This window comes from Cinclus cinclus, chromosome 4 (genome assembly GCF_963662255.1).
Source record: "Cinclus cinclus chromosome 4, bCinCin1.1, whole genome shotgun sequence".
NCBI lineage: Eukaryota > Metazoa > Chordata > Aves > Passeriformes > Cinclidae > Cinclus > Cinclus cinclus.
Genome location: NC_085049.1, coordinates 30,207,261 through 30,229,222, shown reverse-complemented (window position 1 = coordinate 30,229,222; position 21,962 = coordinate 30,207,261). Strand labels below are relative to the sequence as shown.

Below are 21,962 nucleotides of genomic sequence, written 5' to 3'. Positions count from 1 at the left end.
ACACCAGCCAGACCAGGACACACCGGCCCTCAACCCTTATCTTTTGATAAGGGAAAGGTCTGCAGGAAGCACCACTGCCACGTCCTAAGTGATTACTTACCTCATCAATTTTTAATTGATTTCAGCTTTCATATTAACCTTTGTCAGTTGAATGTACAGAGGAAAAGCCACAGCCTTGTTTGCTGGATATGGGAGGACCCAGAGCACCAGTAAAGCCCCAGCATTGTCTCCTGCTCTGGTCAGTGACCACTTTTAAACCAGACAGGCAAGAGGCAGCTGTGGTGAGGCAACCAGGAGGGAGCGCAGGACTATGGCTACCTACGTGCAGCTAAACACCACTGCCAAAATGCTCCTTGTGGGGCTGGCACCTGGAAGGTTAGAGCTGCAGAGTAAATAATTTCTAGTGGGCGCACTGGTGTTTGGCCAGCACCAAACCCACTACGCTTCTGGATGACCCCAAGATCAAAGAGATTGCAGCCAAGCACAACAAAACTCCAACACAGGTGGGTACTCCTTCCCAAAGTAGGAAAACAGACCTCAGGAAAGGGTAGAACCTCTACCCCTTCCCCATGCATTGTGGCACTCCTTTGTTTTTTCCCTATCAATGCAGATTTTTTTTTTATTATATTACCTCCAAGACATCCTATTAACTTCTTGACCATCAAAAAGATTCTTGACCACCTCCAGATGTCACTTCCTATCTCAAGTTCTTTTGCAGGGAATGTAAGCTTTGCACAGACTCCTAAAATCCCAGGTGGAATTGACTGGCCCAAAACCTGAATGGGAAGGGAGGTTTCCTGTGAGGCTTCATCATTCCCCTCTTTGCACTCCAAGCACCGCAGCCAAGGCTGCAGGGATGGGGATGATTTGAAATGCAGCTCTGCAGAAATGGGTATAGATAAGAAAAACAGATGCTGGAACACGTGAAAGAGGCACCTAGAGAAAAATGCACCACTGTAAATATTTCAGATTTATGTTTGTACCTGAATGAATTCTCCAAGTACAAACAGCAAAGGCTCCCAAGCAGCCCTAAAAAGCTATTATGGAGCACTCGAAGAATCCTGTTGATAAATTAATTTATTTTTCATTCCACTTTCAACACCTCATCCGTGCAGCATATTTTGCTTCTCCAAAGTTGCAAAGTCAGTTTCTAACGTGAAATTAAACCATTTATTTCTACACTTGTGTGTTTCCTTCTGAAATGCGGTCTGCACCTCCCTAAAGGCAGAGGGACAACGCGATCATCGTGATATTCGCTGAAAACTCAGCGTTCTTCAGTAGTTTTGAAAACACACTAAAACACGCTTTCCCTCAGCATTTAAAATTATTTGTACTGATAGCATCCGAAATCACTCGCAAACTCATGCCAAGGTGAAACTGTTTGTCCCACGTTTGCGTCTCTGTCAGGGAACCGAGGGGGTGTCCGAACACCCGGGGTCATGACACAAGCCAGATACGCACGGATAGCCCGTGCCACAGGGACAGGGCGCTGCAGGAGCTGACCCTTGCCGGAACTCCAGCCGGCCCGGGACACAGCTGCGCTCAGCCCTTATCTTTCGCTAAGGAACTTCACCCTTGTCCCGGGGGAGCGTTCGGAGCGCGCCCGAACCCGCTCCCTCACGCACTGCCCTCACTACATCCCCCAAGGCCGCCCGCTGCGCTCCGCCGGCTGCCGGCTCTGCTGCTGATTGGTTGGCGCGGCGGGCTCGAGCGGAGCGGGGGGCGCTGATTGGTTGGCGCGGCGGGCTCGCGCGGGGCGTGGGCGCTGATCGGGCGCGGCTGCGGGCGCGGGGCTGCCATGGTGGGGCACGTGCGGATCGGGGCTGCTGCCAGCGCGCCCTTCGTGGGGCTGGGCACATGGAAGGTGAGGCGGGCACGGCGCTGTGGGACGGGGGAGTACCTGAGAATCCCTCACCCAGATCTGTTCTGCCCTTTTGCCCTTTAGTCCCCCCCAGGTAAGGTGACAGCTGCGGTGATGGCTGCCATCGATGCCGGGTACCGCCACTTCGACTGTGCCTATGTGTACCAGAATGAGAAGGAAGTCGGGGAAAGGATCCAGCATAAAATCAAGGAAGGTGCTGTGAAGCGAAAGGACCTTTTCGTGGTCAGTGAGGTATGGATCAGATGGACATGGATTATGGACATACTGGTTTTACATGTGCTGCTTTTACAGTAGGAACATCTAACATATAACTGGAGCACTGGAGAAGTTTGCAATGTAAATGAATTAATTCCTCAGACTATTTTTTTGTTTCCTGTGCTGCCACACAGCCCAAATCTCACTGCATGTGAAGAGCACTGCACTGGCCTCATTCCACATCTCATTCCAAAGAGCAGGGAGCATTCCTGTGCTGTGCAGGAGAGCACCCGAGAGCTTTAACCCAAGAGGTCACAATCTGCCCTGTTTCTGTCTCCAGCTGTGGTGCACCTTCCATGAGAAGCCTCTGGTGAAGGGAGCCTGCCAGAAGACTCTTGCAGACCTGAAGCTGGATTACCTGGATCTCTACCTTGTCCACTGGCCTTTTGGTTTCAAGGTACAGTAGCAGCAATGCCTATAACTTTGTTTCTTGTGGCTGGCTTAACAGCCCAACAATTGTTCTGGCTGACAAGACAGTTATATGCCTGTTACCTGTGCCAGCACTGCTCTCATGCTCAGCTTTACTGTTGCCATGTGACTCGGGCTCTTGGTCTCTGCCCCAAAGGCAGTTATTTTCCCTTTGATCCTGGGAAGGATGGACTGAAAACTAGAGAAACTACAGGCAGTTCTCCCAGCTCCAAGCATAAGACATGCTGCTTTCCTTTTTTCTTGCAAATCCAATGTGTGTTCATCTCAAAATCACCCCTTGTGGGAAGGAGGGTTGCATTTTGCTGCTTTTCTGCAATTTTCCTTTGTGTGCTACAGAATCAGAGAGCAAAAGAAAGCAGTTCTGTTTCCAATTTCTCTCTTTAATCACCAGAATCCTTAGCGCAGTACAGATTGAGCTGACCTTGCTTGCCTTAGTGTTGTTCCACTGAGACAGGAATTTAAAAGGTGAAACTTCTGTGAAAGAGTTTAGGTCCCCCAAGATCAGTGAAGCAGTTGATGTTCTCAGTTTGAATGTTTCTAGTCACAGCCTTTCTATCCTCCTGCAGCCTGATCCCTCCCCATTCCACCTGTTGCCTTTGTGATGCTCATCTTTTTTTCATGCTTTAATTTAACTTTATATTAACAGAGCCATGGAAATGAAACAAACTCATGGTGACAGCAGCAAACAGCTGCTAAACACAGTTCAGTCTTGGCATCTTTCCATACACAAAGGCTCTTCTAACTTTCCTAGTGTTGGTGGCTTTACACTGGGTGTTGTCATGAAAGAACTGTCAGTACACACAATACCTTTTTTCAGTAGATCTGATGTTGTATAGACCAAAGTGTTGATGCCCCCCTGGAAAAAGAACAAAACAGTTCCTGCTAAGTGGGAACTGAAGAACAGCACCTGAAGGGAGCAGATGTGAGACTGGAGGCTGTAGCTCTGACTGGTTTGTTTCCCTGTAGGTGTTTGGGTGAGCAATCACTGCCAGGGGTCCAGCAGAAAAAACTATTCTTACAGGTAATGGTCACTGGCAAACCTGCCTTAAATTCTTTCTGCTTCTCAAGATGGAATGACTGAATGTAGACAAGAATTAACACTCTTGCACTAGAAATGTAAGATACTGTGGTAGGGAGCACTCAAGTGGACTTGTCAAGAGATTTTCAAGCATTTTCTTCATCACTGACAGGCAGGGGAGGACCTGTTCCCTGTGGATAACAAAGGCATGGCTATCCCCAGCAACACAGATATTCTACAGACATGGGAGGTGAGTTCATCCCGAGTGGAAGATTCATATCTTCTGTCCTCAGCAGTGGTATTGGCTTCAGCAGTTGCAAAATGTTCATCCATGTATGCAGAATTAGTTGGAAAGAATTTGCAGAAGTACATGGTAGCTTTCAAAAATGTGCTTCCCTTGAAGAAAAACAGAGCATGGCAAGAAGAGGGTGTTCAGTCATGTCTTACCCACTGCATGCCGACTGTGCTCTTCTTTCTGCCAGGCCATGGAAGAGCTGATGGATGCTGGCCTGGTAAAAGCCATTGGTGTCTCCAACTTCAACCATGAGTAGATTGGGAGAATCTAGAACAAGCCAGGACTGAAGCATAAGCCTGTAAATAATCAGGTAATCTGCAAAGTGGCTGCAGGGGAATACTTTTCAGGGATTTTAAAGTTCTGATTACAGTTAAATAAGGAGGTGGAAAAACAGAGAACAAAGTAGACACAGCATGTACTTTAAATCCCTCTCTCTGAATATTTCTTCATACAAACAGACCCACAATATTTCCTTTTTGTCTCATCTTGTTGAACCACTAACTTTGGAGTATTTTCCTAGGAACCATTCTCTCTGGAGGCATGAAGAAGATGTGAGCAATCATTTTGACATAATGATTAACTCTTACAAAGCCTCTCAGAAAAAATATTCAAAAAGCAGCTGAAGACTTAGTGTAAAAGTTGGTGCCTTATAGAATTGCAGTCTTGTATTGTCACACAGGCCACCTGAAGGGATGGGTGAAGGCAACCTGTAATTAGGAAATTAGGATTCAGAAAAACCACTGGAGCAAGGGAAAACTACTGTAGTTTTACAGCTCTCACTCTCTGCTTCTGTGTTGGCAGATTGAGTGTCATCCATACCTTCCCCAGGAGAAGCTGATTGACTACTGCCACTCCAAAGGGATCACTGTGACAGCATACTGTCCCCTTGGACGTCCTGATGGGTAATTTCCAAGTGGGTTCATGTGATTTAAGTGTGAAGCATTCAGACTAATTAATAGTGCAGATGTGTATATATATATATTTAATTTTTTTAATTAATGAGGCTAGATAGAATCTTTCTGAAGTGATTATTTTTTATTTCATCCTTTCCTCCCCCACTTTGTCTCATTCTAAGCCAAAGGCACCTTCCCTTCTGGATGACTCCAGGATCAAGGAGATTGCAGCCAAGCACAACAAAACCCCAGCACAGGTGAGTAGGTGCCAGACAGTGGATACCCCTTCCTGTAACACAGCAATTTAGGAAATTATGTCTGAGGAGAGGGAAGAGTCTCTGTGGTGTTGCCTGTGAACAATGCTGCTTTTTTGTCTTGTTAATAAGCTATGCAGGTTGTCCATTCTGTGGCCTGCAAGATGTGCTACTGCTAACTCTGGCCATCAGTCAAGAAAATATTCCTGACTCATCTTCAGTCATCACTTCCCTTCTCAAATCCTCTTGCAGAAATGAAAACCTTGTATATAGTGCAAAACTTCTGCATGCTAAGAAAACGAATTGACTGGCCCAAAACCAGAATGGAAAGGAGACCTTCCATGGGGGCTTCTACCACTTCCCTCTTTGCTTTTCAGGCTGTGCAACCTGGACTGCAGGGATGGGGATGATTTGAAATGCAGCTCTGCAGAAGTGGGTATAGATAAGGAAAACAGCTGCTGGAACAGGAGGAAGGATTAGGTTGTCTGTTCTTGCAGGTTCTCCTTCGCTTCCAGATCCAGAGAAATGTGATTGTGATTCCCAAATCTGTCACCCCACAGTGCATTGTGGAGAACTTCCAGGTGAGAGATCAGGAGTGAGCTGGGTGCTGCCTCTCAGGGATGGCTTGGCAGTGATCCTTTATCACCCTTGCCATGGCCTTTTGCAGCAAGAGGGCTGGGCTCTTTCTGTCTGTCTGGAAATCAGGGCTACAGTGAAAATTACAGTGAAGAATAGACAGAGTTCATGGAAACAGTATGCTGATAATCTTGTCAGGCACTTTACAAGGTGTCTCCTGTTCTTTTCTTTCTTCCCTCCGCCAGTAGAGCCTGGAAAATCCAAAGATATTTCTTTTTCTTTCCATGTTTCATGAATTCATCACTTATAACCAGCATCCTTTCTCATATGAACTTGTTCTTTCATCTTGTGAATCTTGCTTCTGATCTGATTTGTTCAAAGAAGTTAAATCCAGTTGGTTTTCTCTTTTTAGGTGTTCGACTTTCAACTGACTAAAGAGGAGATGGCAACTATTCTGACCTTCAAAAGAAGCTGGAGGATCTGTGAAATGGTCACATAAATGACAGTTTGTGTCCTTCAAACTCCTACATTTTCTGTGATCTTTATTCTGATCTTCTATAGCATTCTATTCTATATCAGGAACTGGTATATCTGTTCAAATTTGGTATATTTTGAAATATGAAATTACTTTGGGGATGAAGCATCTGTTGTTATACTTCCACTTTATTGACTGAAGGGTGAGTATAATTCATGCTTTGAATTCATTGTAAATCCATTCTCCAGGAAACTTCATATGCCTGGAATTCCAAAATGAGATTTTAATTGATAACTTTGGCTGCATCTGCATTGGAGAAATGAGCATTAGGCAGTTTTAAACTTAGGGTAATTTTTTTTCTGTGGGGTATTATGAATTGATGTCAGCTCTTACACAGGTGGTTGTGGTGGGGAATCTGTTGTGCAGTAAAAAGCACAGCTGCTTGCAGATATGCACCTTGAAAGCCAAGACAGGAAGTGTTGGCTGCAAGGCCATAGAAACTGCTGCTGTCTCTGTAAGCAGTGTGAATTTTAACTCTGTATCTAGAAAGTGACTTGGTTCCACCACTGCTGAGTGCCTGAATAATAGAAAAAGGCTGGAACTTGTTGGTCCTGTAGGCTGTTTCTATGCTATCAAGTCTCTTAAGTTCACTCTGCAGTTAACTCAGTTCAGAGCCTCCTTTGAAGGCTTACTCCTCTGTACACCCACTGTTGTTCTATATACCAATTATTTTAGCTTGGAGTAATCTTTCTTCTTTCATTTCCTCCAGGTGTAAAATTCACAAGGAATACCCTTTCAATGCAGAATACTGAAGATGATTTTTTTCTGCCCTCTCTCAGGGTCTGCCTCCAGGGTTTAATGAGTCTAATGAGTTTCTACCATTGCCTCACACTGTGCACTATGTAACTTACACACTTCATCACTCTTGCCTGCAAAGGCACAGGGTATGTGTTCTGTGACTTTGGTTTTTCTTCTTTGATGGAAGGAAACTGTACAATTGTTCTGAAGAACAAAATGTGGGCTACGGTAATTCTCATCAAATGAGTGTCTCTGCATGGCTGAAATAGCAAAGGAGAACACAGAGAGAAGCAGGAACTGATTTTATCTACTGTCTTGCATCAGCACCACTTAAGGCTGCAGGGTTAAGGATATGTAAGTGCAGGAGGAAAACCCATCCTGAGTAATCACATAATCACTACCTGAAGGTAAAAGACAAAATTAACTTCTAGAACACAGGCCAAAGCTTTAAAGGAAAGAAAAATAAATGGGAGAAGTGTTCTGGACCTATAGATGAATACCAGCTCATACTGGGCCTTATTTTAGTAACTTTTTTTTTTTAGGCTGAAACTGAACAGAGATTAATGTTTAATTTCTTTCTCAACCAAAATAAAAATATTTGGATTATGGCTGGTTTGGAAGTTCTGTTCTAATGTTAAAATTAACAAACCAAGAATCTTGCATTAACAAAGTAACTGGAAATAATTATCCCTGTTCATTTTAAATTATCTCAAAAGAGATCTTGTCTTGATCAAAAGTTGAATAATTTGGTATAACAAGCATTGACACAACAATGCTTGAAAAGAACAATTGAGGAGGACAGGCCTTAGTATGGACTGTGGGTCAACAAGCAACAGGAGATCAGCACCTGAAACTGCTGGAAAACTTTGCATTGGTATCACTGTGGACTGATTTGGTTAGTGGCCAGTGTTGGTATCTGGCTGTTAAAAGCCCAGAGTAACAGAGATTGGGAGGAAAGGTGAGATAAGCAGTGTTAAGCAGGTGTCTGGTACAGCACAGAAGCAGAAGGGGCATGGTGGAACTGGTACGTGTTAATACAGAAGTGCTGAGAGTTAATACAGAGCCTGACTCTGGAGCAAGTGTTACCTTCCCTTCAGGCTGTGCTGCTTCACTGGGACAGGTCTCCTCTGCTCACTGTAACCCTGTGAATGAGTAAAGGTTTCCCCTGACAAAGCCTCTCCCTCCTGCTGGAGGATGCAGGTAAGCCTGGCTGGGCAGTGCTAGGATAGCTGGGAGGTGTAATAGTGTGGCAGTTTGGGTGTCCATGTGTCCCTGTGTGCCATGGGCTGGTAGGCACAGGGCACCTGCAGAACATCTGCTGCATTCTGATCCATAACATCCACACCAGACCAAGCTGTGGGTTCTGACAAATGCTTGTGAGGTTTGAGCTGTCTTGAGCAACTGAGTAGTCAAGAGACTTCCTTGAAAAGAAGATGATTAACAAAAATCAGCATTTGTGAAGGTTAATAGTATTAGGGCCCAATGCTGAGTGACTCAGTGCTTGTGCTGTACTACTATTTAACTCAGCATGCAGGGGGTGAATACACTTAGACAAGCTTGAGCTGCTTGCATTGGGCATCATTTGGTTGTAGGTTTGAGTGCTAAGATGGAAGGTGCTTGACAAAAGCTGAGAGAGTGCATGTCACAGGAGCATCAAGAACTTGTCATGATTAGGAGTTAAAATAACTGGATATAATGAACCATGACTAACCAGTTGGTGCAGATGAGAACTGTGGGAGGAATCTTGGTACATATGATATGAAAGTGCCAGGAGAACAACAACTGGAAGTGCTGGAAAGCTCTGTGGTGGAAGTGTGGACTGCTCTGGCTGCCAGGCTGTGCTGACATCGATCTAGCTTTACAAGCCCTCAATAAAACAGACTATGTGGGAAAATGACTACACCCATGCAGATATCCAAAATTATGAGGATATGAGGTGTAAGAGCTTGTGTTAGTGCTGAGCCATTGCCCAGAGCCTGTCACAGGTCAGAGTCCCCCAGCTGAGGCCACACTGACTCACTGGAGTATTATATGAAGGGCACACATTGCTATACATTGTGAATATTTCCAGGCATCATTCTCCTGTCACTTTATCATCCGTGGCTCATATGTACCAAGATTCCTTCAAAGCACATGTCACATTCTCTCTGCTAGGCTTTTCCTTCATTGATGCACTTGGTGAATCCAGCTTAGCACTATCGCATTATCTGGTGTTCCCTTACCCCATGACAGATGCAAAAACAACTTAGCCTCTGTATGTGATTAAAAAGAAAGAAGCTTTTGTTCTCAAATTAGGTGTGAACAAAACTTGTGCTTTTGGCTTGAACATTTAGGTTATGAGAGACAGGACAATGGACCTCGGATACACTACAGCAAATGCAAACCTTCTGCCCAAAATCCTTTCTAAAAGACAGAGACATATCTTAGTCAAGAAACCATTGGGGGAAAACCCCCAAATTAGGATGGCAGCAGGTCTTGCATGCAAACAACTTGGCTTTAATACTGTACTCGTAATACCACAATCTTTCCATTGACTTCACTGTCCCTCAAACCAAACCGCAGGAGTCTGAGCATGCCCAGAATAGACTTACAGATAAGGAGTCCGGGAGGGGGGGAAAGGTAAAAGGCAAACACTGTTGCGTAACTTTTTTGTGATGTTAACTGAAACGTCAAGTCCTGCGGAGAATGGCTGATGGTACTGACAAAAAGCAGGAGGCTTACAGAGACCAACTGTTGTCTGCCCTCAGGTAAGCCGGGCAAAAAAAAAAAAAAAAAAAAAAAAAAAGAGCTACAAAGCAGCTGGGCATCTGCTGTGGGAAAGGCACACAGAGAAAAATGCACTATTGTGTTGGCAGCTGATGTTCACACCTGAATAAATTCTCCAAGCGCGACCATGCAGCGAAGTTTCAACATAACAACTATTACTCTTCAGCAGCATTCAAAAAACATTGAAAGAAGCCTCTTCCAACACTAAAAATAACATTCTCCTTTAAAATAACTCCTTTCTCATTTACCCCTACAAAGGGTAAATGTAAACTTTTCCTTTCATGTTATCACGAGCATCATCCCACCTTCGGAGGGAGCTGCAGCTGCGGGGGCTCGGAGAAAAGCAGCGCTAGCCCGGTCCAGCCCGCTGTCCCCAGTGTCAGGGAAATTAATCCACAAGCACCAGAGGTTTATGTCCAAAAAGGAGACAGAGAAGTCTGTTTTGCTTTATTCGAATAAAGGGAGAGGCCATGGGGCACTCCCCTGGGTCTCTCCAATTTTTGGAGGATGCAAACTCCTCCCTTTTTATCCTAATTTCCCGGCCGCATTTCCCTCTCTCTTTCCCCGTGGGCTGAGGTACTTGAGAGGTACGGAATTCCCGGAACGCCTAATACCTAAGATTCCCCTGTAATGCATAACCCTCTCTTTTAATTTTTAATTCTTATAGAATTAATAGTTTTTCCCCATTACTTCTTTTATCTTTCAATATCCAATTTCATTTATCAGCAAGCCTACAGTTTGTTTGTAAAGGCAAATATCTTTTTTCCATTCATCAATGAGTGGAATCCATCCCACTGTTTCTTTTATTTCTCAGTGCTAGTCTTATCTACCAGCAGCCCCACATCTTATTTGTAAAGACAAATCCGACATTCCTCTCCCCAGGGCTGCGGCGCTGTGGCCGTCCCGGGACGGGACGGGGCGGGCACGGCTCTGCCGTCCTTAAAGGGCTCGGCGGGCGGTACTCCCGGGCAGCACTCCCGGCTGCAGCCATGGCCACCTGCGTGCAGCTCTACACCGGGGCTGGCATGCCCGTCATGGGGCTGGGCACATGGAAGGTAACGGGGACAGCGGGTGCTCGCTCTCAGAGGGGCTGGGTCCGGAGCGCTCGGGGGTGGGCAGGGAGCGGGGGCGGCTGGGCTCGGTGACACGTTCCCCCCGCCATCCCCCCCCGTGATGCCGCCGCGGACGCCCAGTTCCTCCGGTGGTCTGTGCGGGCAAGAGCCCCGGCGCTGCTTTTGAAGCCGCTTTCCCTGCTGTGCCCTCCGTCCCTGCCGTGCCCCTCCTGTCGCGGAGCACAGGTGACCCTTGGGTGTCCTCAGCCTGTGAGAGGGGCCGCTCCGTCCCTCCCGTACCCGCCAGGGATGCGGATCCCATCCATGCCCTGCTATCCTGACCAGGCTCCCGCGGTGCACCGGTCCCCTCTCCCTGCCCTTCCCTCACTTCACTGCCCTGAGCACTTCACTGCTGCTTCCCTGCTGAGCACCTGTAACCTGGGCGAGGTCCCCGGGAATCATCTGGTCACAAGGCGTGGCTTTAGAAGACAATCCATGCTTTTCGAGCAAGTTCTGACAAAGAGGTTTGCGTTGTTGTTACGACTACGAAACCACTGATCTATACAACGTCTAGAAACGAACATTGCTGGATTTTTGTGAACGAGATATGCCAACATTTCTTTGTGCACAGCTCTTGCGAGCCCTTTCAGGGTACAGGAACACACAGACTTGCACACCTCCTCTGTCTCTGAAGGAAGCAGCTGACATAAAGTTAGATTACAGGTGGGATGTGCCCCAGGACAAGCTTGCCTAGATCACAGTACAACACTCCAAAGTAATGTGGATGACTAAGGTGCCCTCCCCATAGAACTAGAATTCTCCCAGCTGGGGCATTTGACTGTTTCTCTTCTTAGACACAGCACTGGGAAGCAAGGAGTGTTGAGCAAGAGGCACTGCAGAGCTCCCTGACACAAAACTCGGTTCCCCCTGGTACATCTCTGGCAGTGTTGGGGGCTTTGCTCTACCTGGCTGTTGGCTGAGCCTGCTTGGGACTGGGGCTATGGATAAATGGCTGGAGGCTGGCTTCAGACCCAGCAGCCTGCATTTGTAAGATGAAGAGAGCTTTAAGAATATGGCATGGAAAAACTCTACTTAAAACCCCATTGTATGTGTTTCTTTAGTTGCTAGGTAACTAGAAAATGGCCTGTATGCTTTGATTTGGGATCTTAATCTTCTTTTTCCAGTCTGAAGCTGGGCAAGCAAAAGCTGCAGTGATGGCTGCCATCGATGCCGGGTACCGCCACTTCGACTGTGCCTATGTGTACCACAATGAGAATGAGATTGGGGAAGGGATCCAGCATAAAATCAAGGAAGGTGCTGTGAAAAGAGAAGACCTCTTCATTGTCAGCAAGGTAAGGTGACCTAGGATCCAGAGGAAAGCTGTGTGCCAACATACCCACAGAGGGAAATTCAGAGCAGTGGGGAAAGGCTGTGTGCTAGAATGTGGAGTAATTCGGAGAATAGTTCAGACCCATACTGGTAGAAACTGTTTTGTCACTATATTTTCTAGAGCATTATTTAAGATGTGTTCCACATTCTTCATTCTCATGGGACTGTTCAAAATACATGTTAAGCAGAAATGGTCCCAGAAAATATGCTAACTTTTTTTTCCTTCTTCAGGAAAGAGCTTTAACCCAGGAGGTTACAATTTGCCTTGTATTTTTCTCTAGCTGTGGTCCACTTTTCATGAGAAGTCTCTGGTGAAGGGAGCCTGCCAGAAGACTCTTGCCAATCTGAAACTGGATTACCTGGATCTCTACCTCATGCACTGGCCTATGGGGTTCAAGGTACAGTAAAAGCAGTGCCTTTGGTTTTCTCTCCTGGGAAAGCTCCTCAGGAGTGCCAGGAACACTTGTAGCACCACTACTGCTCCAGAAGGAGCCTGTGTCTACTGTGCCAGCAATGTTCTGGAGCTGCCCATCCTGCCCTGCTCTGCCCCTGATCTGTGCCCCAACACCGCTGCCTGCACAGCGTACTCTGCCCTCCTGATAATGGGGAGGCAGACCTAACACCAAGGTCATGCCTCTGGCTGCAGGATTGACTCATGCTGCTTAACTTTGGGCTAAATTATCCTTTTCTGCTTTGAGGGAAGGAAGGCCATACTTTGCTGCCTGATAGAAATTCTTTCCTTTGCGTATTACAGAATCACAGAACAAGAGAATGTTTCTGTCTTCCATTTCTTTCTGTAATCACTGAGTCCTTAATACAGTACAGATTGAGCTGAGCTTTGCTGTAGGAGCCTTAAAGTTGTTCCACAGACCTTGGATTTTGAAAGGTAAGACTTTCTGACATCCATGTCAGAAGTATATGAAATACATCTCATTCTTCATGTACTCCAAAGGAGCTGATGGCTCAGTCTGTGTCTAGTCTTGGCTTTTTCTTTCTGCTGCAGACAGGCTAAGACCTCCATCCTATCTGTTGCTTTTGAGATTGTCAACTGTTTGTCACACTCGCAAAGCTGTCATGGTTAGTTTTATGTGAACAGAGGGCTTGAGTAAAAGTGTCATGGCATAATACCCTGACATCTGCATACTGGATGTGGAGCAGTGTGGAGATGTGGGATTTTATTTCTGAGTTTGTACACCTAGAGTGTCCTGATTTGCCACCAACTTAAACTGAGGCTCCCCTCACCTGTGTGTTTACATAATACCTTGTTCAGCAGATGTGGCTTAGCCTAAAACTGACTTAAATGTTCCTGAGACTTTAACAGGTCCTTAAAAACAAAACAAACAAAAAAAAAAAAACCCAAACAAACACCCACAGTTCTCTCTTAGAGGAATAATAGAGGACTACAGGAATCTTGTTTGTTCCACAAGTGGTGTGACTTGTTTGTCTGTATGTGTTTTAGTGAGTCACCACTTTGCTTGGTCTAGGAGATACACCTGACATTCCTAGTAGGAATGATTCCTGATCACTCCTACTTAGAATGATTGCTGGCAAAATTGCCAGTAACAATGTAGACAAATATTAGTATTTTCTGTACTAGTAGCTTGTGTCATCATGGTCTTCAGTTGTCTTGGTATTAACTTGCTAATAAAAAGAGTGATTCAATCTCTTTTCTTTTTTTTTTTTTCACTGACAGGCAGGAGAGGAGCTCTTTCCTGCAGATGACAAAGGCATGGCTATACCGAGCAACACAGATTTTCTAGATACATGGGAAGTAAGTTCAGCCATGGTGGGAAATCATGTTAGCTATTACTGGAAGTCTTTTCCATGCTGTCATTACTTTCAGCAGCCCCAAAGTTCTTATGTATTTATTGTACCATATACAATGCAGCTTTTCAAAACATACATGCTCAGGCAAGCTGATAGTCTTTAGTGAAGCTGCAAGTCAGACTGCTTGACCATAACAGAAACAGAACTCTCCTCACCACTGTTCTTAAACTGCTCAAATGCACTCTGCTGAAATAAATTAGGTTGTGATCATATCCACAGCCTGCACTACCGCCCTCTGGTGCTGGCTCAAGAACATGTCATTGATTATCCTTATTTCCCATGTGAAAATAACTGAGTGAATTTCTGCCAGCTCAAGAAAGGAGCCCTCATGTTAGGGTGAGATGGAAGACATGGCACAAATACACCAATGTGCACTTTCCCCCCAGGGACAATCTTTGCAGCTCCAGACAGTTGTCTCCCCTTGCCCATGAAGGGGAATGAAGCCACACAAGGAATAATTCCTCCAGGGCCTGTTTGTATACTGGTGCTGACTGCTACTCTTTCTGCCAGGCCATGGAAGAGCTGGTGGATGCTGGCCTGGTAAAAGCCATTGGTGTCTCCAACTTCAACCATGAACAGATTGAAAGAATCTTGAACAAGCCAGGACTGAAGCACAAGCCTGCAAATAATCAGGTAATCTGCAAAGTGACTGCAGGTGACTGGTTTTGTGGGATTATAAAGATCCAATTACAGTTGAATGAGGAGATGCAAAAAGGAAGAACAAAGTAGACACAGCACAATTACATCCTGTGATTATTTCTGAGTACACGTAAAGATGTTGTAAATGTGTCCTGATAGGTAATGAAGCTGTGGTACACAAATTACAACAGGAACTTCTTAAAATACTTGTTCTGTTATTAGTAATGGCATCAATCTGTTATTAATAGTAGATAATTGTTCACACAACATGTTTTTTCTCATGCAGGGATCCACAATTCAGTTACCCAGTGGAAAAGGGAGGCTAGTTTTAACTTCTAGACAGAAGCAGAGCATTCACTTAGACACTAGTGACTTCCTGGTATCTACCCTGATTAATGTAAAATAAAAAAGAAAGTAATTTTATACACAAATATATATATAAAAATCACCTAGGCTTTGTCTGCATACAGCAGCCACTGCCCTTTTGGATGAAGGAGCTGCAGAAGTTTATCCCTTCAACGGGTCTTGGACAGACTCAGACATCTCTTACAGTTCTGAATTCAGTACTCCTTGCATATTCACTAAGAGTACCAAGTTCCCAGAGCCTGCCAGTCCTTCCTCTGCATGTAGTTACAAAAAGAAAAAGAGCATGCTGAAAGGAAAAAAAATGTATCTTTGTCCAAAACTATAGCACATGAGAAAGGGGCACCAATTCATGAGAAAGGGAGCATTTATGTCTAGAACAAATGGGGCACAGGAGAACAGAGCAGACACAGCATGTTCTTCTCATCCCACTCCACATTATTGCTGAATAGATGAGGCATTGGGGTTTTCAATATTTGCTAAGCTACTGCTTAGAAATCTGAGAAGGACCTCAGAACATGCCAAAGAACCAGGGCCAAAGAACCCAGAGGTGAGCTTTATGAAATGCTCTTTCCCCAGAGCAGAGACCCAGAGGTACAAGAAATCTCACAGTAGAAGCAGGTCCTGCAGCGGAATAATACTTTGTAAAGACTGGCACACGAGGACAAATAGCAGCCTTTAAGGGCACTGGGAGATAATCCCGCAGTGAGTCACAGCTGTATTCTATCAACCTCTGTACTCTTCTGCTGGCAGATTGAATGCAATCCATACCTCACCCAGGAGAAGCTGGTGAACTACTGCCAATCCAGAGGGATTGCTGTGACAGCATACAGCCCCCTTGGCTCTCCTGACAGGTCATGGTAAGACTGCTTCGCAATTTGTGAGGGAGCTGGCATGGATAACACTTGGAGCACTGAGACAGTAAGTGTCTTGTTAGACAAAAACAGATCTCAAAACAGATTTCTGGTGTTATCTCTCCTCTGTGTAGGGCTAAGCCAGAGGATCCTTCTGTTCTGGATGACCCCAAGATCAAGGAGATTGCAGCCAAGTACAACAAATCCCCAGCCCAGGTACATGGATGCCAGACTGTAGGTACCCCTTCCTGTAACACAGGACAGCTAATGAAAATGTAGAGAACAGGCTGGCTCTTTGTTCCCAGTCACCTGCAGTGAGAGGTAGCAGTGCAGGGTCTGTTTTTTGCTTGGCTTGCAATGCACACTCTCAAGTGTGCTCTGAATGTCATAATGGAACATTTTCTTGACCCGTCTTCAAATGCTGGAATGTTTTGGTCATTGTCTCAAGTCCTCCTGCAGAGAATGAAATCTCTATAGAGGTCTTGGTGAGCAGGAAGACTTGACTGGCCCAAAACTGGATGGGAAAGGAGGCCTTCATGTGAAGCTCCACCACTTCCCTCATTGCTCTTCAGGCAGGGCAACCAGGCCTGCAGGGACTGGAATGATTTGAAACAGGAATAGCAGCTGTTGAAACAGGATGTGCTTCTTACAGAGCAAGAGGAAGGATTCAGTTGTCTGCTCTTGCAGGTTCTCCTTCGCTTCCAGATCCAGAGAAATGTGATTGTGATTCCCAAATCTGCCTCCCCACAGCGCATTGTGGAGAACTTCAAGGTGAGGGATCAGGAGTGAGCTGGGTGCTGCCCTTCAGGGATGGCTTGGCTTCTCCCTGTGCAGCAAGGGAGAAGATCCTTTACCATTCTTCCCAGCTCCTGCTCAGGCAAAAACACCAGGCTTTTTGCCTTTTTACACTGTGCTAAGGGCTAAACTTAACGTTATAGTTGGAGAGCAGCAATGATCCAAGTCTTCTTTTAATATACTGATAATTCTAGCAGTCACTTTACATGGTGTCTTGTATTCTGCAGACTGAATTGCCACATGGTTTTTCACTGGCACTTGAGTGCAGCAGCACACCACAAAAGGCTTATGTAGAGCAAGCAGTGTTAAGAAAACAGTTGTGGTGTTCATAAACCATTTTGCTCTGTTGTTAATTCAGTGGTCTTTGACTGCAACTGGTCATTGGGATTTCAAAAAGCCTAGAGAGATTAAGTGAAATATGGAAATCTTGTAGATGTGCCTGTGGAACAGGACAGAAAGATGACTCTCTCACAAGTGTCAGATACAAGAGCCTGCCAAATGTTCTGCAACAGCTGGCATGTGTAATTGCAGCTTTGGATTAATTTTTCTATTCCCTCTGCCAATGCATTCTTGGTGATACAGAAAGATGCCCTTTTCATGAAGCAGTCATGTCTTCTACCCAGCTACCCTCCCTTGCAGACTTGTTCTTTAATTTTGTGGATTTTGCTTACAGCCTCTGTTTTTTTCAAAGGGGTGATTCCCAGCTGTTTCTCTTTTTTAGGTGTTTGACTTCAAATTGACTAAAGAGGAGATGGCAACTATTTTCAGCTTTAACAGAAACTGGAGAGCCTATACAATGAGGATGTAAGTGGTAGCATTCTGTATTTTTTCTCCAAACCCATAAGTTATGAATACTACATACACAGAGGTTTTACATCTAAATACTGCTTAGAATGCCAACAGCCTAAATGATGAAGTAATTGGGATGGTCCATGTGTACAAAAAACACATCCTATAGAGGAAAACAAATCTGGAATGAACCCATCCTTCAATTAGAATTCAAATCTCACCTTAGTGCCCTCTTTAAGCAAGACTAGAAAGGAAAATTATGACTAAAACAGAGTCTTCTATTCACTACAGGGGCAAAACTCACAAGGACTACCCATTCAATGCAGAATACTGAAGATGCTCATTTCCTGCCCTCCTTCAGAGCTTGGTCTGATATTCCTCCTTTCAATTGATCTGCCTTTCTTATTGCATTTCTCTTCCTGAAGCCAGTGAAGTCACAGCATATGTATTCAGTGATCATATTTTGTTTATTCTTTCTGAAAACAGTAAAATTGTTCCAAAAGAATAAAATGGGGGCTGTAATAGTTTTCCGTCAAAATGTGGATGGAATAATCCATCCACATTGAGTGATGGAGAGACTTTGAACTACACGTTCACATTTTTAATTTTTCGTGTTTCAACACAACAGGCTCAGGAGGACAGTTGGCAGTTATGGGAGGAAAATCTGAGAAATGTGAACTAAAGGCCAGCAGTTTTATCATTCCAGAAGTAACTGAGAAAGCAGTTTTTTTCCTACTAAGGAAAAGCTTTCCCTTAGGAAAAAACAAACAAACAAACAACTCCAGAAGCAGAAAACACACAGATGCGTGGTCGGCAGTATTTTCAGCCACGTTTCTTCCTGAGCGTCTGGATTTTCCTTGGGAAAATTCCAGCCCATTCCCCATTTCCCTGCGGGCAGCAGAGGGCGGCCATCCCTCACCAACCCGCGGTGTCCCGGCAGTGCAGGGACATCCCTGATGTCGCGCTGCCCGGGGATCTGGCTGCTGGCACGGGAAGATCGGCCGCCAAAGTGCCAGCATCCCCTCTGGACCTGTCAGCCTCAGGGCCAAAGTCTGGCCGCAGCTCCAGCCCCTCTATTTCCATCCATCTCCCTCTTCAGCCCAGCCACCCATCGGCCACTGCCCTTGGCCCCACAGCCCCAGGGGCGATCAGGAGGTGTTTGCTTTTAGGGCTGTGTCACCTTTCTGCTCCCAGCACCTGGACAAGAGACCAAAAACAATTATGAAGTTGCACACTGGGTCTCAAGGCAAAAGAGCAAAACCTTTGTCCAAGAAAACAAGCACCTTATGGACTTCTTTCCAAAATTTCCACTGTCAGTTCATGAAAATGTAATCCAGGAATGTTTGCTTTGCAGCTTCCTAAAGGAAGCAACCCATAAAACCTTCAGTAATCCCCAGGCTGAGGTGAAACTTAGCTCTGCTGAGATCAAACACACATATTTATTGAACAATAAAGGTACAATGTTACTATGATGCAAAAGTTTGGGGCACTGTCTTTTTAGTGAATGCTACCCAGTTGCCATAGAGCCTTCAGGGGTTTCCTTGTTCAAGCATAACTCATCCACCAGCTGTCATCCCCTTGGAATTAAGTCCTTTCAGCATGGATTTCCTTCAAAAGGTGCACCTAGGTGTCCAGAAGTATTCCTGAGTCACAGTACTGTGAGCTTAAATTCTGGCATGGGACAGGGTGTTTACACCTGTTTCAGTGGTCTCCACACAGGTCACCACTGCCATCCCTTGATACCATCTGCAATTTATGTTCTTCACATTCCACCCTACACTTAATGGAAAGATACATTAAGAATTGTTTCACCCTTATTCAAACTCCATCTTTAACACAATCATCATCTTACTGCATATTTATTTTAAACCCCACCCCTTGGCCCTGCAGACCAGTGTAGTTAACACCTCACCAGTGTGAACATATGACACATATCCCAAACCCACCCCTTCTCCCACAGACAAAATTATCAGGATCAACACAGCAACAGTCAACACATTTTCCAACTGCTTCTAAAATGCTTTCCAAGCTTAACTCCCAGCTCTATCCTTGGTTGTGCCACTAATCTGCCCATTTTCTGGCATGCACCATCCAGTACAGCATGTGTAAGTTACTCCTTGATGTCCCAACAGCTTATCAAATGATACCAGTAGTAACTGTGCTCAGACCTTGGAGTTTTCAGGACACAGCATCAGTGATCACTTTTTCAGGGTCTCTTCCCCCTTGCCTGTAAACACAACCCAGTAGTCCAAAATTCCCAGAACTCTGCTCTTACAAGGCAAAAACCTGTATCCCATTTGCTTCAGTTTCCCAAAACTGACACAGCCACTGCAGGGACAGCTGCTGCAAGTGTTCAGTATTTCTGCAATTTCATTCTGAGCAAAGGACTATCAAGAGAACACTCACATTCTGTGGAGCAGCACCCCCACCTCCACAGGCCTACCTAACCTTGCAACTCAGGCTGCCTGAAGAGGCTTTGTTTTCACTTTACCATCAGCTTTCAGAAAGCATGTGTTTCTCTCTTCAAAGTAATCTTTCTTCCCAGCACTGGTCTGCCCAGATGCCTCCTCTCTTCAGGCAATTGCACACTGTGAGTACTCCCTCCTGGACATGCAATGACTGCTCCACTTCCACTATTGCGTATTCCCAAGGTCAGGATAATTGCTCTTTCCGGAGCTCTCACTACTCCACTTCTTGGCTGGGACTCATGTAACTGAGAAAAAAGAACACAGAAGAACCAATCAGTAAATGCTTTTCTCCCCCTTCCCCAGCCTCTGTTTAAATCAAATACCAATCCACTCCTTTTCCTCCTCTTCAGCTCCCCTTTGTCACCACAGTTTACAGCCAGGCCATCCCAGTCCCTCCCTGGAACCAAGGATGGCTCAGAGAGTGATGCTGGGTGCCTGATGCCTCCTTTCACCACTCTGTCCTGCTTACTGTGTCTTAGGGCTCCTGGGTGGGCAGTCTGCTGTCCCCAGGACTGCCACTGTCCCCAGGGCTGTTGCTGTCCTGTCCAGCAGGGGTGGCCCAGCCCACAGGACCCCCCCTTTGGAGTGAGGTGCTGCAGCCGGGGTGAGTGTGGGGGACACAAAGGTGCTTCCCATCTGCCAGAACTCAGTCACCCCAGGCACAGCACCAGTTTCAGAGCTGGCCAGAATCAGTCCTGACCAGCCTGGGGCAGTTCACCATTTCCCCCTGCCCAGGCTTCCCCTGCTGCATTAAACCAGCCCTTCCCACACACAATAATCACCAGAGAGGGATGGTGGGATCACTGCCTCATCCTTGGCTGTGCCCAGAGCTTGTTATTTCAGCAGGTGCAATTAAAGGACAAAAGCATGAAGACAAAAAGCATCATTAGCTCTGAGAATATGGGAGATCCACCAAGATATGCTCCTGGGCTGATTTGAGCTCAGAGTGACAAAGAGGCCAAGATCTTCTACAGTCAGGGCTGGCCAAACCCCTCATATCTGCCTCCTGGCATCCAGGGGGTGAACTCAAACCCCCACTGAGCAAGTCCCAAGCCAAGCAGAAATTCCTGCTGTGCTTCCCAGCCATTCAAGCTTGAAACCTGCATGCCCTCACCTCCAAACCCTGTTTTAAGCTGTGCCTGTGTGTGTTGGTAGTTCTGAAGCTGCAGACCCCTGCAGATCTTCGCCTTAGTTGTAGAGATGATCTCACCTTGCAACATGGTCACCTCCCTGCTTTGCCTTCATGTTTTGTTCAGCAGGCCGCTGGATGTCTCAGGTAAACACTGTCCATAAGGACATACCCACCCCCATTATTTTGAGCCCTGTTCTAAGATTCTAAATGTGCTGATCATGAAAGCCACAACTTGTGGTGAAATTACAGTTACTAAATGCAAAGTCAGCAAAACAAACTGAAAACTCATGATATTACACCCCCTGTTTCAGTGCATGTGGATCAAGGGGGAAAAAAAATAGCATGCAAGAACCCCTTCCCCCTCACAGTTCCTCATTTGTCAGCACTCTCTGTAAAGACATGACCAAGGACACAAGGCACAAGATTTAGAAGGCTGGCTGTCACAGGGTGACACATGCAGTACTTCTTCCTCTCCCCCAAGGCCCCCACCAGACCTTCGGGAGACGCAAACAGTGGAAAGCTGACTGGCCTTACAAATTTGAGGGCAAAGGCTCCAACTTGCAAGAGCTAACAACACAAACAAAATACAGAACTTCTGCCTGGAGCCTCTTGTGGATGGAATGGAAGGATGGAAGCATCTCTCTGACTTGAAACCATGAGGGAAAATTCAACCCAAGTGGTAAGAGCACCAAGTTATGTAAAGGTTTTGTGATCCAAGTGAAAGCACATTGCATCCTGCCAGGGATGCCTGATGGTGCTGACACAAAACAGGAGGAACGTTAAAGAGGAAAACTAATTACCTTGCCACCCTTAGCTAAATGGAGCAAAAAATATGAAGCTGCAGAGAAAAACACTCACACCTGAAGAAACTCTCCACACATGAATCAGCAGCAAAGCCGCCCAAGGCAAGTCTGGGTTTTTCCATTGCACTGTGACGTCTTCAGCAGAACAGCAAACGCTTGTCTGCAAAAGCATGAAAGCCAGATTCTGGTGTGAGACTACTGGCTGCCACC

The 21,962-nt window shown here is 45.7% G+C and overlaps 2 protein-coding genes across 2 annotated transcripts; both read left to right on the top strand.

The window, feature by feature from the left end:
• Positions 1–310: 310 nt before the first annotated feature.
• LOC134043027 (aldo-keto reductase family 1 member B1-like) lies at positions 311–6,889 on the top strand. The gene is given in 11 exon segments (XM_062491014.1): positions 311–348; positions 1,837–1,864; positions 1,946–2,113; positions 2,418–2,534; positions 3,757–3,834; positions 4,067–4,189; positions 4,681–4,786; positions 4,947–5,029; positions 5,524–5,607; positions 6,015–6,097; positions 6,847–6,889. Coding segments are annotated over 11 exon segments (951 nt in total).
• A 3,732-nt stretch (positions 6,890–10,621) lies between these two features.
• Positions 10,622–17,683, top strand: LOC134043025 (aldo-keto reductase family 1 member B7-like). Its single transcript, XM_062491013.1, has 10 exons — positions 10,622–10,696; positions 11,878–12,045; positions 12,364–12,480; positions 13,776–13,853; positions 14,420–14,542; positions 15,665–15,771; positions 15,900–15,981; positions 16,453–16,536; positions 17,282–17,364; positions 17,641–17,683. Exons 1-10 carry the CDS (start codon positions 10,631–10,633, stop codon positions 17,681–17,683), a joined length of 951 nt encoding a protein of 316 aa, XP_062346997.1. The 5' UTR covers positions 10,622–10,630.
• Positions 17,684–21,962: the final 4,279 nt, after the last annotated feature.